The sequence below is a fragment of the Cyprinus carpio genome, chromosome B3, assembly GCF_018340385.1.
Source record: "Cyprinus carpio isolate SPL01 chromosome B3, ASM1834038v1, whole genome shotgun sequence".
Taxonomy (NCBI): Eukaryota; Metazoa; Chordata; class Actinopteri; order Cypriniformes; family Cyprinidae; genus Cyprinus; species Cyprinus carpio.
In genome coordinates this window covers 15,496,608-15,513,008 of record NC_056599.1, presented here as the reverse complement: position 1 = coordinate 15,513,008, position 16,401 = coordinate 15,496,608, and the positions used below count along the sequence as shown (strand labels likewise).

General features: G+C 36.5%; 1 protein-coding gene across 17 annotated transcripts in view; it reads right to left on the bottom strand.

Annotated features, from left to right (window-relative positions):
• Positions 1-16,401, bottom strand: part of LOC109098710 (SRC kinase signaling inhibitor 1-like) — a 113,029-nt gene that overhangs the window by 14,821 nt on the left and 81,807 nt on the right. For 12 of the 17 annotated variants that reach the window (XM_042719844.1, XM_042719860.1, XM_042719847.1 and 9 more), the window contains 8 exons: positions 12,829-12,956; positions 12,218-12,238; positions 9,878-10,038; positions 3,662-3,837; positions 2,811-2,941; positions 2,546-2,693; positions 2,143-2,452; positions 909-1,328 (listed from right to left, as the gene is read on the bottom strand). In XM_042719844.1, the coding sequence (XP_042575778.1) occupies positions 909-1,328; positions 2,143-2,452; positions 2,546-2,693; positions 2,811-2,941; positions 3,662-3,837; positions 9,878-10,038; positions 12,218-12,238; positions 12,829-12,956 (1,495 nt within the window). The remainder of the gene's footprint in view (positions 1-908; positions 1,329-2,142; positions 2,453-2,545; positions 2,694-2,810; positions 2,942-3,661; positions 3,838-9,877; positions 10,039-12,217; positions 12,239-12,828; positions 12,957-16,401) is intronic. The other 5 variants (XM_042719850.1, XM_042719851.1, XM_042719852.1 and 2 more) reach the window with 3 other exon arrangements.

Sequence of the window (16,401 nt, the reverse complement as noted above, 5' to 3'; positions counted from 1 at the left end):
TTAGATTTTTTTTGGACACTTAAGTTATATATATATATATATATATATATATATATAAACAATTTTCTACATAAATGTATCTACATAAGCAGATTTAGATTTTTTTTGGACACTTAAGTTACACTTTATGTCTGAATGTCTGCAACAAGACAATATAAAACTAATGAATTAATAAATAAATATAAAATACAAAAAACATTTATTTTTTCTTTATTAAATAATAAAATATAAATACAAAAAACACATATTTATTAATTAATTACACAAAACAATCAAAAAAAAACAATAAAAAATATGAAATATAACCATTCATTGTTGAAACAATATTAAAACAAATAATATATATAAATATTCTAAAATATAAACATTCATTTATTAGTTTATGAATGGATGAATGAATAAATAATTATATAAATATTTAAAAATACAACATATTTATTTATTTATATGGTTGAATGAATGAATGAATGAATCATGTAGAAATTCCAGAAAATAATAACTAAAAGGCTGCAAAAGTATAGAATATATCCCATTGTAATGTAATGACTGAATCTTAATTAAAAGTAATCACAAGGGAAATGAACACCTAGAACCATCTTAATCCTTCTCAATCTCTCTCAGAATCACTTGTGACCGACAGGTAATTTATTACCATAGGAACAACTGAGCTGATAGAGTAAATATCAACCATGACTAACACACCCACGGATTTTATGAGATGCCTGACATTTTTGAGACCCTGCATTCAAATAAAAGTGATTTAGTGTGTTCCCCTGACTCCTCTGATGGTCCGTGTCCTGCTCTCTCAGTAACAGCTTGCATATAAATGTTTGAGAAAGTTTGCATGCATAAACACACACATGCAAAATCATGTGTGTGTGGGTGTCATTCTGAATGTCTCCAGTCACCTTTATACTCTTTCCAGGAATGATTATCTCTCCGCTGCGTGTAGTAAGCCCAGGGGAGGAGGGGAAACTCCGGCGGGGAGGTGGAGGAGGGGGGGATTTTGAGGGCTTCTCCGTTCGATACCTCGCCACCGTCAGTTCATCCGAGCCTCGTCTGGATCCGCTGTCTTTACTGGAAATTTTATTCTGAGGCTTATTAGGCTTGTGTTCAGGTGTGGCATTGGTGCTAGATGGACTCTGGCTCTGGCTCTGGTTTTGGTTTTGAATCTGGTTCTGAGCAGGTTTGATCTGCTTGGCAGCAAAGTCCAAGTCAGGAATGGCCTTCATGAGCTCAGCCTGAGTCTCCTCCAACAGTCGATTAATGTCCTGAGCGCTGTACTGTGTTAGACTGGCTCTCTTCTCTTCCCAGTCCCGCTCTGCTGCCTGAGGAGACATACAGATTACATTTTACAAGATCATCAGTGCTTCAAAACAGCTCAACTGTTAAAGCCTAAACATTCACAGCAAGATTTCAAAAGGAATAAATATGCACATGTGCACTATTCAAATTTTGAGGATGATAAGATTTTGTTTGTTGTAAGTTTCTTACATTTACTAAGCCTGCATTTGTTCAATTAAACATCCAGTAAAAACAGTAAAACTACAATTTAAAACGACTGTTTTCTATTTGAAAATATTTTAAAATGAAATATAATACTTATGAAGAAAATCAAAAATCACAACAACAACACCACTCTTCAGTGTCACATAACATTCCAAAAATAATATCTAATACTCAAAAAACATTCTCAAAAGAAAATTTTATTATTAATCATGATGAAAATAATTAATGATTCTTTGATGAATAGAAAGTAAATAAAAAGCATTGTAAAAAAATAGAAATGGTTTGTTACAATATAAATGTCCTTAATGTCACCTTTAATCAATTTGATCCTTAGAGAATAAATAAAAAAAAAACCTAAAAAAAAAAAAACTTATTTTAAACAAAATTTTATAATCAGTTATCTATCTTTATGAGCTTTATTTATTGCCACTTTTGCATAATAAGCACTTTAAATGGTTGATTAATCGACTCTCATTCTTTTTAGCAACACAAATTGTCCAAGTTTCTTGTCTAATTTAATGACGTCAGACCTTGGCCTTTACATATTAAAACAACATTACTAAATAAAAAAAGGTATTGCTATTGTATACATTTAGACAAATGGTTTCTTTCATTTTAATTCTCATTCCTCACCAGTCTCACTTCCACAGATGAGGCCTTCTCAGACCCTCCTCGACCTCCTAGCTCGCCCAGCTCCCGTCCCTTCAACGAGCCCACCATCCCATGAGCATCCTTCTCACGCTGTGCACTAGAAGGGTTCGAGTGGCTGTGGCCTTGACCAGAGTGAGGGCTCCAGTTAGCCAGGCTGGTCTCATTGAGGTTTAGCGGTGGACTGGTTGGAATATCAAAGTCTGTGTTCTTCCTGTACTCGTCCCCTCCTCCGAGTTTAGGAGAGGGGCTGGAATACTCTTCCTGGGTCTTCCACACTCCTTCATTCACCTGCCTGATTAAACCATAAAACAGCACTCAAAATAATGAAGAGTAAATTACATTTGAGACATGTGGCTAGACAGGGAATGATTAAATAAGTGTCTACCTCCTCAGAGTGGAGAGAGTGTCTGTGATGGATCTGCAGCGTTTAAGCAGAGCGTCCAGTCTGTGTGGCTCCTCTTTCAGGAATTTCACAGCTTCCACTTCCACTCGCAACACCACTCGCATTTTACTCTGGAGCCCCGGGAACTGATCTGAACGAGAGAGACAAAGAGAAAAACAGACAGGCAGAGAAGTGAACAACTCTCTTCTCTAACTGAGGTTCAAGTGCCAGGCTGATAAGGACAGAAAATAGTCTGAGTCTGTCTCACTCTTCAGCTCGGTGAGAGTCTCTCCCAGTTTCCTCAGCAGCGAGCTTTTCTCCTCCAGCTCCTGCACTGTCACATGTCGGTGATTGACAGACATTTCCTTCTGGATCTCCTCCACTGACTTTTCCAGATCACTGTCAAGAGCAAACATTAGCTTCATTACATATTGATTGTTTCAGAAAAGAGCATAAACCTGCATATTAATTGACGCTATCACAAAGCACCTCAGTGTTATTACACAGAAGGGATTCTTGCACATTTTGATGTTTTTGACATTTAAAAGTTAAAACGTAGCACGAGATGAGCGTGAAAATCCTGCACTGTGGCGTCGGCACGCATTTGAATAAGTGTCAGTGCAGCAGGGTGTATTAGCAGTAAACGACTGAGACACAGTCGGAGTGTTTACACTCGAAATCCAATTTAACCACGTCAAATAAATCCACCCCCCACAAAATGGTTTGTTACAAACAGCGTCCCGTTAATAATTGAATCACATCAACGGGCTGTTAGCTATACTTAATAACCGCTATCAATTAAAAGCAACACGACTGATCTGGCAGCGAGTTGAAGAGGCGGATTTAGTCACCCTGCTGCTTTTAATTGGAAGAAAATAAATCAATGAGATGCTGTCTGTTGTAAGGACGGGCTAAAGCTAAGGTGCGGGTCTGCAGGTCTTTAACTGAGACTGTTTATGCCTCATTGTTATGCATTTATTCACTTTCGGGTATGAGTTGATGAGAACATGTGCAATAAAAATAACTGGGAAATAATTTTTTTAAACATTATACAGCAGTGTCACTAAGCTAGCGCCTCAGACGGCATTACTGCCATCACATATTGTGTGCGAGACGCACTGCAGTTGCTGTATGATGAGTTCCTCCTCGTTCAGGTATTTGAGTCTCTCCTCTTCCACTAGGAGGCGCTGTCTCTGGAGAGGGTCTTCCTGTTTCCTCAGCGCATCTGATAGACGCAGACTCAGCTCTGTCTCGGTCCTCTTCAGTAGACTGCGTATGGAGTCCTGGTTCTGCAACTACACACAAACACAAACCAATTAAAGTTTGTGTAAAGGCAATTTAGAGAACTGTTTTTAAACGCATTATAAATGTTAGAAATGTATTGCTAAAAACACGTTACAAAGAGTAGCTAGCTATCCCTTCATCACGTAATTTCATATTATTAACATGTATGGCTGTGTAAATCCAATTAAGCTGTTAGAGGGAACATTTTTATTGTAATTATTTGTGAAATTTACTAGCAATTTCTGAGTGAATTTTTTTTTTCAGTGTATGATTATTAAACCAGAGGGCCAGGGCCCACTAGGGGTTCTCATCAAATTTTCAAGGGGGCCAAATGACGACTTTAAAATTAAAGGGAAATATATATATCTATATATATCTCAAATTATCATTTTGGAATAATCTAACTCCAGTTGAGAAATAAAAAATGCTTAAAACATAAACTATTAAATAAATATCTAATAACCTAAAAACATGTTTTATCTCGAAAACATGAACATATGAACATATAGAATAATTGTTCATTTAATATTTCAATACTTTCAGTGCCTGTTAATAAAGTTTTCAGCAGCTTTTTTATAATTATAATATATGCCAACATGGGGAGGGGTGTTAAAATATTGTGTAGGACAGCAGAGGCTTTGAGTCAAAAAATTTGAGAACCACTGCGGTGGTTTATATAATGCAGGACATGCTACTTGATCAACCTCTTATGGTGTTTCTAAAACAATATTCCCAACAACCAATCGCAGCCCTTCTACGTTCAGTATTAATCTATGAATGATTGTTGAGCATTACACTCATCAGACGTTTCAGGTGTATCAGTGTGGGAGCGTTTCACAGAAGGTCAGCTGTCACAGTCCATCACAACACAGTCATCAGATGACTCATATATGTATCCATATGTAACATTGAACTGTCTTTGACCATATGCAGCTGTCATCTTGAATGTGAAGGTATAATATCAAAGAATTTACTTTGATAGTGTGTGCATATATACCGTATACTATCCTTGATAGTGTTTATGATGGATCAAATTAGTTTAAGGTCTCTTGAATGCCCTAATGTGAATGTGCATCCATGTCCTTGAGTTTATTTTCTAGTATTTTCAGTTTGTGCACGTTGAAGGTTGTGTGGGAGTTGGAGTGCCAGCTATCACCATCATTTTGTGATGCATAAGCACTCTGCAGACAATGTTTGTTTGCCCTGAGAGAAAAACAGAGTGGACTTTGTCACTTGCATAGCGCCGATAATGAGAAAAGTGTGTTTTTGCACACTCTACGTTTGTGTGTACGATGCGATTTTAGTGTCATTTGGCAGTAGTTCCTCCTCGAGCTGAATTATTTATGAGCCTCATGCATTATTCAACATATCCATGTCTCCTAGGTAACAGGATGAGGGCAGGGGCCGTGTCTCCAGCTCTGGCATTCAGGCAGGTAATAGTCTAACTCAGCAATATGCAGTTGTCATGACACCAGTGGCTTGGCTCTCGACACCAAAGCAATTGACACCAATCTTGCCGTCCCCACGCGACATGCTCAGACTGTTGCAACATCCCTTCTGCTTCTCCATGCATTTGTCTTATTGGCTTCCAACTCACATCCACCCCAAAATTGGGGTATAGTGCTCTGTTTCAGTGTTAAATGTTCATAAACTGCAAAAGTGACATCTTAATGGGTTTAATCAGTTTTTTTTGACATCCCATACAAATATATAAATCTCTTTCTATTTATATAGTAAAAAAATGTCAGTAACACTTTACTTAAAGAATTTATTAATAATGCATTATAAAGGGTTTTTAAAGGGTATAATGCATTATAAGTATGCATAATGTGCCTTGTGAGTCATTATAACCTGTAAATAATTATAACAGGAATTTAAAATGCATAGTGCAACAATGAATTTATAAGTGTTATAGTATATTAACTGTGGTCACAATTATTCATGAGATTGTACAATGAATTATAAGGTTCATTACAATGCATTAAAACTACTTTTATAATGCATTATACATAAAGGCTGTAAGTAGTGTTATCAAAATCTCTAAAAAATTTTTCCAAACAATTCTTAATGTCCCAAGCAGGTTGCTTTCAGGTTTGCTTTCAAGTTCACTTTTTTAGCAAAATGATCTTATTTTAAGAACTAGTAGATACTTACATATACTTATTATGCTTAATATATACTATATATTTTATTTAATAATTAAGAATATTTCACATTTTATAATTATTTCTTTCTTTACAGTATGGGATTGTATTTCTTTTGCAAATGCAGACTCTTTACAGCTGCAGGGTTTATATTACGTAATAAGGACTACAATTTTTTTTTTTTTATCTTCCTTGTACTGAAATCTAAATCTTTTAGAAAATTCCATATGGAAATAAATGGTTTTAGGTTTTTGTACACGAAGAACCATTGTGTAGGAAATAACAAGGAATATTTAAGATTCTGCACTCTTTCTAGGTCACTAATTGAATAAGCAAATGAATCATGAGAACTCCTTTTTATAAAAGATCAAATTTACTTGCTTCCATTGAGAGAAACAGACGTTTCTCTAGATGCTTGCTCTGTTTATTCAGAGAGTTCACGGTTGAGATGCAGGTGTTCACTCATGAATCACACCAGTAGCTATCATTCCACAGTCAATTTTTATTAAAGCATTGCTGACTGAAAAGGTGACTTGATTTGGGGCTGCCTTCCTCTCTCTCTTCATCTACTGTATGTATCCCTGCTGGCCCATACTACCTCATCATTGAGTATGATATTAAGAGTTATTGCCTGCCCTGCTATAGGAGTGAATCACACACAGCAGCAGCCGGAAAATTAATGACTAGTTGAACACATGCTCACTTACACATAAATACACACACACTTAGATATACTTATACACAGTAGAAAAAAAAATAAAGCATCCACACAATTACATATAAAAAAAAATATACAAAAGCATCTCAAATTTTTTTTTTTTTTTTTTTTTTGGTTCTAATTTTTTTTTTTTTTTTTTTTTTTTTTTTTTTAAATAAACACAATGTGTGTCTACTGTTCAAAAGTTCTGGGTCAGTAAGAATTTAAAAGGTTTTTGAAAGAAATCTCTTATATGCTCAGCAAGGCTGCATTTATTTAATCAAAAATACAGTAAAATTGAAATATTGTAATATACAATTTAAAACAACTTTCTATTATAGTATATTACATTATATATTTTTCTATTATATCATTTTTTCACACAATCACATATTTTTAAAATTGTATTTATTTCCATGATGGCAACACTAAATATTCAGCATCATTAACTCCAGTATTCAGTGTCACACAATCCTTCAGAAATCATTAAAATGTGCAGATTTACTGCTCAAGAAACATTTTTTATTATAAATGTGTCAAACAGTTGTTGTTTAACATTTCTGTGGCAACTGTTTTACATTTTTCAGGATTATTTGATGAATAGAAAGTTAAAAACAGCATTTATTTAAAATAGAAATGCAATGTAACAAAGTGATTTAATGCATCCATGCTGTATAAAAATAAATTTAAATACATCTTTTTAAAAACAACTCTTTCTTAATATATAGACTATGTTCTATTCGAATTGTTAGACTTGTAACATTCTGCCAGGAAAAATGGTTGAAAAATAATGTTATTATTAATGTCCCTGTTAAGTAAACAAATAAAAAAAAAAAATAAAAAAAAATTATATTATATTAGTTAAAATTGCTCTTCGTGAGTGCAATACATATAAAATTATTCTTAGTAATCACGGATGACTGGAAAAGATTCATTGCGGTGAGATCCCTGTTTGTAGACACTGCACTCACAAAGAGAAATGTCTGATGCAATTTTATAGCTGAGCATAACTAGAAAAAATTATTTTCCTCTGTAAAAATTTCCATGACTTTTTGAGGCTAGAAAAAATCGTTTAAAAATTCCCTCGCATTTCCAGGTGTTGCATGACTGTGGGAACTCTGTAAATACAGAAAGGAAAGCATATGACAGACACACAACCCAATAGGATCTGTCAGACTGTTAGTGTGCCTCTCTGGTGACTTTCAGCCCTCCCTAAAGCTCCCTCCACATCCTTCCTTTCTCTCCTCCTTCAGACATTCACCAACACAAACATTTCCCTTTATCATACTCCTGCTCAACATGTCACCATGATAATCTGACAGCTGGCCGTACAAGGAATTTCAACCGTTTACAACAGTATCCATACATATTTTATTTAGACATTTTGCCCCATTCAGGCATCAGATTCTATATCCATCCTGCTCGTCAAAGACGACTGCTATCTTGGGATAGTTGGTCCATATCTAAAAAATCTGACATTTTGACAGATACATTTCTGACTGATACAGCATATGAATGTTCCCTGTTCCCCATAGAGGTAACTTATCAAACTTATCACTCTTCTTCCTCTGTTTCTCTGTATTTCTGCCCAACTAAACACACACAGGTACAGAATACCAGCATTTCAATATAAACTTTCTGTAACGTAAAACATTTTCAGTGTCTATCTTTTGTAAATATGTTTTAAAATCATCAGTAACACAATCAAAAATGTTCAAAAACGTTCAGATAGGTTTGATTTTACCATCAAGTCCTCTGGTTTGGATGTTGAAGTGTGTAACACATGCAAACTTTCCCTTCTGAACTCTAAGCATGGCCGAGATCGATGCATTTCCTCTTCTACACCACACACACTGAACACCATCAGGACACTGAGCAACAAATCTGCCGTAAATACCAGGTGAGGTCATTCAGCACATCCTCTTTGTTTTTCACTGCTGTGTGTAAATAAATTAGACTGAGATATTGCGAAGACTACAAATCACCACTGCTGTTCCTGCCGTCTGTGCCTTCTGTACTACCTCCTGTATCACCTCCTTAAATCGTCCTCCCTGCCAGCAGGCAAACATCTAGATGGCTTGCAGTGTTAGGTGCAGGTTAGTACAACACTTACTAGCTTTGTTCAGTTGATTCTGACTGGTTGACACTCATTCCAATATGGCTATGAATTATTTCCAGGTCTGCGAATAGTGCTTTATATTTAACCAATGTCTAGAGATAAGCACATGCACAAGTGATTTCCATGGTATAAGTGGAAAACTGCTTAAGAATTAATATTTTAATACACATCTAAGGAGTAACAGGTTTCTCTGAGGCTTCGCATCATGCTGCATTTCGACCTCAGGTATGCATTCTATTTTTTAATGTTTCAGCGTTCCGTTGTCAGTTTTTCCTTACTTTGAGACTAAGGTCTTACAATAATGACAATGTCTGACCTTCCAGCTGTGCCAATAGTGTGCATTCCTATGACTGAAACTAAGCAAAAACACAGTTATCATAATTTACAGCTATCAGTTTAAAGCAATTTGGAGCAGTATTTTGTGCAATGTGTGATCATTGGCACTGATGCTGTGAATGTTGTTGTCAATCGAAAAGTGACACCTTTCTAAGTAGGAGCGAAATTACAAAGTTTTGAGTCTTTGAGCACAAACTGGATCCTCAACATTGAACTGAACTGGATTTAATAACTTATGAACTTTGTAACCTTTACACTGTAACTGAACTAAATCGTATCAACATTTAACTAAATTGATCTGAATAATGTCACTATCATCTTTTGTAAAGCTGCTTACAGCTGAAATTGAATTTGTTTCATCAGGAATTCTGCAGTATTAAAACTATTATTTTCCTGTTTATTCCTTTGAAGCCGCGTTTTGACACAGTCTGTATTATACAAAGCACTCTATAAATGAATGTGATTTAACGTGAAAGCTAAATGCCACAATCAGTCAATCAGAACAACTTTGAAGTTTGATTTAAAGTTTCATAACCAGTCCCAGTGAGATTACTACCTAGTGCGACGTGTCGAAAATAGAAACCAAGCAAGTGACAAATTGTCTTGACATGCTACGCTGTTGATGGACACCCATGGTGAGGACAAAAACTCAGATTAACATGGAAGAGATGTGATTTATCACATGCCGCTTTATCATGTCATGCCTGTTCAGTTACCTGCTGTGTGTCAAGATGCACGAGATTGTAACGTCTTACCTGCATTTTACGGAGCTGTGCGAGCTGCTTGCGCAGATCGGTGGCATTCTGTTGTAGGTCGTGCAGGTGAAGCTGCATCTGTAGCCTGGAGACGGTGGAGGCCTGAGAGCCTCCAGATGAAGGCGGAGGCATCAGTGCCAGCGGGGCAGATGGAGTCAGCGCTAATGACCACAACACAGGACAAAGAGTCGACACTGTGAGCTCGAAATATGCACTCAATCAAATATGAATTATTTTGCACTTACCCATCTACACCTTCTACAATACACCTGCATTGTTTAGTCCTGCTCCTGGAGATCGACCTTACAACAGAGTATGCTGCTTTCATGTTACAACGAATGTGTTTAAAAGTTTAATGCAAACATAAAGGCATATTTAATATTCAGAAATGCAAGATAGTGCTGGATTCAAGTCCACCTGGGAAGCTCTCACAGCCAAGTTAGGCAATTGCTTTTAGGATATACTGCATAACGCATTCAAGTTGAAAACACAATATCCAAAATGGAACAAGATCAAAAGCTCTGTTTCCTGTTTTATAAGTAGATATAAATGAATACACCTGAATCACTTTTACAGCTTTATATTGGAAATAACTACAAAATTATTCACTCTCATGTACTGCAGATTAGCACATAAAAAAATGTGGGCTTGGTGATTAGTGGTGACTCTTCTCATTGTGACAAAGGCTGCATTTATTTGATAAAAAATACAGTAGAACAGTAATATTGTGACATACTATTACAATTTGATTGTAATTTATGTTGTAACAATTTGAATGTAATTTATTCTTGTGATGGCAAAGCTGAATTTGCAGCATCATTACATCAGTGTCACATTATCTTTCAGAAATCAGTCTGATATGCTGATGTTGTGCTGCTTTATATTTGTCTGGAAACTCCTGGTAAATATGACTTTGCTTGGTTATCCATGAGAAATCTCGTGATTGTGATATTTCTGACCTGAAGATTGCTTAAGCCCAGACTTTCCAAGTTGAGGTCAGGTCGACTAAAGAATTACGGCAGATTGTTTATTATCATAAGCCGTGAATGTTGATGGTGCAGTATAGTATGTACAGATTCTGTGTGTACTGTTAGAGAAAAAGAAATATAAAGCTTGCCTGAAAACACTAGTAATTTAGTTGGTTTACGAGGAGACCAAAGTACTGAACATTTATCATCATTCTCCATGAAAGCATGGAGGGATAAAACACACCAATAAATACACAACTACACACCTAATGTTCATCATTGCTCTTTATTTTGTTTTATTAGCTCTAAAAGCTTTCTGTCTTAGTCGGTAAGTGAAAAGAGAAAGAAATATGAAACTGCACTGCGAGTCTATTCTATACTGAGCAAAATCACTTATAATGTCATAATTATGATTTCCGAACTTGTAAGGAGGAACTTCCCAGGAAGATTTGAACACAATATTAGTTCCAACACACCTGGCTGTAAATTCATTCAAGTGACCTTGACAAGCTGGATCGGGTGTGTTTGATTAGGATTGAGGCTAAACTCTGCAGGAAGGAAGATCTCCAGAAACCAGATCAAGGACTTTTGCTCTAAACCCATCCTTCTTTGTGTTTTCAGACAGAGATACACTAACCCGCACACACACAAAGCGTGTTGTCACCTGCAGAACCCATTCAGGAACATGCTGTTAGTGAGGAAGACAAAGATACCAGCACTCTCCAGTCAGTTGTTTTTAACAAAAGGGTACATGTACTGATTTCCCAAGATTCAGGAAATGTGAAAACAAACACGTCCTTCCCACACTTCATTTTCAGCGTGTGAATGTGTTAAGTTTAGGAGTGAAAACAGACTGAGGGAGAGAAATATCTAGTGCAGGCAGGCCACAGAGGAGAGATACAGTAGAAAACTACAGTGGGATCAGGCATTAAAGGGCTACTCCACCCCAAAAAATGAAAATTTTGTCATTTCTATCATTTATTCACCCTCATGTTGTTCCAAACCTGTCAGTTTCTTGCTTCCACTGAACACAAAAGAAGATATTTTGAAGAATGTGAATAATCAAACAGTTGATGGTAGCCATTGACTTCCACAGCGTTTAACCATACTATGGGAATCAATGGCTACTGTACCATCAAATGTGTGACCAACATCCCTCAAAATACCTTATTTTGTGTTCAACAGAAGAAAGAAACTCTTACAGGTTTGAAATCAAGTGAGGGTAAGTAAATGATGACAAAATTTTCATTTTGGGTGGACTATCTTTTTAAATAAACAGAAGGATCACATTTTTGTATATATAAAAACAAACACGCCCACTACATACACCAGAAAAGACAAATTAAATATGAGAGAGCAGAGACAAGGCTACCTTTCTTCTTCAGCCGGCCAGCTGTAACATACATTAGAAGCTTTCAGCTTGCAGTTAACTAAATAACCGTAATGAAGTAAAGAAACAGAGTGCTGAATTGGACTTTTCGTGGATCAGATTCAAAGGGGGAGACTAGGACTCATGGGAAACTCTCTCGAAGGCCCTTTACTGAGGTGAGAGTCGACTTAGACTCACCTCTCTTAACTGTGAAGAACCTCAAAGACAAATCTAGCAAATCAAAACCCTGGCTGCAGCCTTTGAAGGCTTGGACACTGATGAAGATGCACTCTGAGGACACCCGTTATGGATTTGAGAAGGAACAAAACTGAAAACTAACAAAAAAGGAACACTGAGCGATATCTGTGAAAACATCAAGGTTGTTCTGACAAAGAAGAACAAAGGAGTGGAAACAAGGTAGGGTCCTTCATTCAAGTGCACTCTGATGAAGATTCATGTCTGCTTGTTTTAATATGGAAACAAGGCCTGTTTGAGATCAGCAGTTTTTAAATGTGGGCCACCCTGATCTACTAAGAACATGATATTTAAGACATTAGTTTTACAGCCTGCCTCACAACTGCTCTGGACAACCATTAAGAAGTAGCTGGACTCACTTCCTGTGGCGGAGCCGTCGCTGGTGGATTCGGTCTTCTCGCTGGAAGAGAAAGGGAAGGGCCGTGAAAAGTCCGCCCCTTGGTCCGGAGGGCAGCCCGCCATCATGCAGAGACGCAGCAGGCCGCATCTGAGGATCATACAGCCATGATACTACCACTGTACTACAGCACCTATTACTACACTGACACTACACTACTCTAACACCACGACTACACTAGTCTTCTCTATGGCTAACAAAAGGTTTTGCTATCTATCTTGTGTTATGCTACTGTTATTGCGCCTTTTACTAATTTCCACACATTACAATTCCTTTGAGTAACACAGCTTTATTTAACCTATAAAACAATTGTGTTAAACAATTATCAATTCAGTTCACCTGTAGCTCAAGCGATATATAAATACATATTATTTATTTATTTAGTGTTCCTGTAGCTCAAGCGGTAGAGCATTGCGTTAACAAGCACAAGGGGTGGGGGTTCGATCCCCGGGAACACATGAACCATAAATTTTACTTAACATAAATTAAATATAATTCGCTTTTAACAAAACCCTATACTAAAAAAAAAACCTACCATAAATTTAATTTAAAATTATATATATATATATATATATATATATATATATATATATATATATATATATATATATATAATCAAGATATATCAAGAGTGCATTTATTTGATTCACAAATATAGTAATATTTCACAATATAACTGTTATTACTGTATATATAAATCAAATAAATGTATATATATATATATATATATATTTAATTAGTAATATTTCACAATATAACTGTTATTACTGTATTTGTGAATCAAATAAATGCACTCTTGATGAGCATAAGAGACTTCTTTCTAACACATTAAAGAATTTTACCAACCCCAAACTTTTGAGTAGTGGTGTATTAGAACTGAGCTATACAACCCAGTATGCTACTATTCTTCATTCAGACCCATTCTACCTATTCAACCTATTTTTTATAATCCAAAACAATTTAAATACTATCTTTAACCACAAGTCACTGGCTTTAATAACAAGCTAAGGTCAGCAATGAACTCTCACTTAAACGTATCTTTAAGTCCTATTTACACCAGGGTAAATTATGAGCACAAATGTCAGCGCTATAGGATTTTAACATCAAAATGCACCGATTTGCACTGTGATTATCTGACTTTTTTGCTTTTTTGTTCATACACTCTAAAAAGACCTCTCTAGTCAACAGGATTTACATCAGGCATTTCTATCTCTAACGCAACCTAATCTGAATTAAACACCCTACTTATACAATAATCTTATAATCTCTTCTTAATGCTTTCTTCAAAACTCTCTTTTTGAGATTAGAATCTAATTATTATTCATTTCCTTTCATTAAATAGTTGATGTGAATGACTTTTCACATCAAATATGAATGATAATAAATGTCCAGCAACATCAAAGCATCGGGTACAAAGAGACTCATGGCCATCGCAGGACAAAGAAGACCACCAGCACACACAATTTCAATACAAGCACTTCACAGTCAGCAAGTGAAGACATTTTTGCAAGCTTATGAAACATAAGAAAAGGCAATATGTACATAGCAGACAAGAGAACCCAGGATATTTCTGCATGATAGCAAAATGGAACCACGATAACAACAGTGAGCATGTGTGAAATGGTTGAACGTATTGTGTTAAACTGTTTTTAGTGTCAAGGACATTTTACATGGTACACAGTCTTAGGTACAGATGTTTTCCATACACAAGAGAGAGTGCAACAACACTCACTACTGCTTTAGTTCAATCCTAACAAACAACAGGCTGCTTCTATAAATAATGTGATAACTGTAAATACCGGCGGCGCCAGGGGGGGTCTTGGGGGGTCTCCCCAGACCCTGCCAAAAAACGCCTTGACCCCCCATTTGACCCCCCCCACTCCACCCTCTTCCTGATTAAAAAATATATATATCTGGGATAAAGATTTTAAAATGTTTCTCTTCAAACTACGCAAACTACGCAGAACAATAATAATTAATAATTCATTAGACATTTATTCGTACACTGAACCGAGAACCGTTTCTGTCGGGCGCGTGGCTAAACCGAGAACCGAGGAGCTGATGATACTGAGCATGCGTGATTCAGCCTGAAGCAGACTCACACACAGCGCGTCTGAACCAAACTGGTTCTTTTGGTGATTGATTCTGAACTGATTCTGTGCTAATGTTATGAGCGCGGCTAAACCGAAGTCTTGAATGAAGGGCAGTCATGCCAATGGCATTACGTCGAGCGCAAAAGAACCGGTGAACCGTTTTTTTTTCAACTGGTTTATTGAATCAAACTGTCCGAAAGAACCGGTTTGCCGAAAAGAACCGAGCTTCCCATCACTACTGGTGATCCGAAAACCGATGCAACCGGTTTTTTGACTTGAGAACGAGTCAATCTTTCGTTCGTTATCTGGCTCGGCTCGGTGTTCATCTTCAATTCTCTCTTCACAGCAGTTCAGTCAGTGTACTGCTTGAGTAAATGAATTACTCCGGGATATTGGTGTATTTGAACTCAGAGGGAGTGGAAGCCATGTCAAAAAAGTCAACACCTCAACAAACAGCGGCTTCTCTCTGTCCCGACAGAACGAACCGTTTCAAACGATTCAGTTCGATTTGGTGAACTGGTTCAAGAAGAACCGGTTAAATCGAATGATTCGTTCGCAAACCGGACATCACTACACTGCAGTGTTGTGAACGCGCCCACAAACAGACCCGAAGAGAAGACAATGCTGAATAAAGTCGTAGTTTTTGTTATTTTTGGACCAAAATGTATTTTCGATGCTTCAACATATTCTAACTGACCCTCTGATGTCACATGGACTACTTTGATGATGCTTAAACTGTGTTCCGAAGATGAACGGAGGTCTTATACATACATTTTCAGTGGAGGGTCAGATAGCACTCGGACTAAATCTAAAATATCTTAAACTGTGTTCCGAAGATGAACGGAGGTCTTACGGGTTTTGGAACGACATGAGGGTGAGTCATTAATTACATAATTTTCCTTTTTGGGTGAACTATCCCTTTAAAGTTTGAGCATATTGTTTGCAAACTGGAATTGATTAATTAATTAAAAAGTAGTTGATATGCTGTGTTGTGTTTTTGTTGTTTAGTAGCAGTAATATGCAGTTATTAGCCATATCCACTGTATTTTTTGTTGGTTTTCATTAGACCCCCCTTGAAATGACCAGGACCCCCCATTGCCCCCCTAATCAAAATTGTCTGGAGCCGCCACTGACTGTAAATGATGTATTTAATGTTGCATGCACTCTCAGAAAAAAAGGTACAAAAGCTGTCACAGGGTCGGTACCTTTTAAAGGTACATTTTTGTACCTCTTAGGTACTAATATATTATCTTTAGGTACTAATATGTCCCTTTAAGGTACCATTATGGACTCTTTAGGTACAAAGGTGTGCCTTTTAAAAAGGTAGTGCCCCAGTGACAACTTTTGTACCTTTTTTTCTGAGAGTGTGTGAAACTAATCAAACTAAATAAAAAATGAAAAACAAAATGCCATTTATTTCTCCATAAAATTAGTTGAACTGT